At 54.6% G+C, this 1127-nt stretch overlaps 1 protein-coding gene across 1 annotated transcript; it reads right to left on the minus strand.

Moving 5' to 3' along the window:
* Positions 1 to 13: 13 nt before the first annotated feature.
* LOC105563480 (proline-rich receptor-like protein kinase PERK2) lies at positions 14 to 432 on the minus strand (the record flags this gene model as incomplete). The annotated part of the gene is made up of 2 exons (XM_012015138.1): positions 301 to 432; positions 14 to 258 (listed from the first exon to the last, which is right to left on the minus strand). Coding segments are annotated over exons 1-2 (377 nt in total), but the record flags the coding sequence as incomplete, so codon positions are not given.
* Positions 433 to 1127: the final 695 nt, after the last annotated feature.

Raw genomic sequence — 1127 nt, forward strand, 5'->3', positions numbered from 1 at the left:
CATGCGTGGTTGCCGTGGCCTTGGTTCCTGCGGTGGCCTCTTTGCTGCATCAGCCGGTGGTGCAGGAGGCGCGTTGCCCAGGCTGGATCTTGGAGGCCTCGATGCGGGGGTGACCGGCGGGCGCGGAGCCCACGTCCTGACCGGGCAAGGGTCCGGTGGCCTGTATGGAGGTGGGAGGCGTGGATGGCAGGGGCTAGCGGAGGGTTGTTGGGTGACGGAGGGTGAAGCGGAAGAGCGGGTGGTTGAGGCTCTAAGGGCCTGTCAAATATCCTGGGGTCAAAGACCCCAGGGGTAGCATACGCTCGTGCTATTCGTCTGAGCTGGACCTTGCGCCAGCTCGTCGCGACCTGCCCATGTCTGGGCGTGCCTGCGGGAAGCATCTCGAATTAGGCGTGTTATAAAGCGGGGGAAGCAATGCATGCTGTTAGTCATGATGGTGGCTAATGCTAACTTATTATTAATGAATATTAGTCCCTCAAATAGGCACTCAGAGAAAGGGTGATTGTTTCAACGTCGCGGGGGTTGAAGTGAACTTGAAACTTCAGACGCTGTCTTTTCGTGGAATGCTCAGATGGATTTTTCGATTATAATAATCGATTCATTGCCGTCATCACTGCACTCTTGGCAACTTCTGATTTATATAATTGTAGTAGGGAGACCCGAGAGTGAGTAATTTGACCGCGGTGAATCTTAATCTGAAAATGGAACGCGTAAGTGGCATATCAAAAATGATTACGTTAATTACTCATTGAACCGAACGAAATAACCAAAGTTCGTAAGATCGGTAAGTTTCGCTGTGTGCCCATCTTAGAATGAGATTCCATTTGTTCGAGGGGACTCTGTGAAATTGCCCCTGGACGACTGGGAACTGAGGTTGGTTACGACGGAGAAGGTCCCCCTTTCTTTTGCGGGGTTCAGACCAGATGAATGGTGTCGACGACGTGGAGGATGTCTGTGAGGACTGGCGGCTCAATGCCAGTTCGAGGTAGGGTGATGATTTCCCGCCGGAGGAACGCCGTTGGCGGCGCGCAACCAGAGGTGGAGAACCGGAGGAACGCCGAGGGCGGCGCGCAACCAGAGGTGGAAAACCGGAGGAACGCCGAGGGCGGCGCGCAACCAGAGGTGAA

This window comes from Vollenhovia emeryi, unplaced genomic scaffold (genome assembly GCF_000949405.1).
Source record: "Vollenhovia emeryi isolate VEMERY1.0 unplaced genomic scaffold, V.emery_V1.0 DF951121.1, whole genome shotgun sequence".
NCBI lineage: Eukaryota > Metazoa > Arthropoda > Insecta > Hymenoptera > Formicidae > Vollenhovia > Vollenhovia emeryi.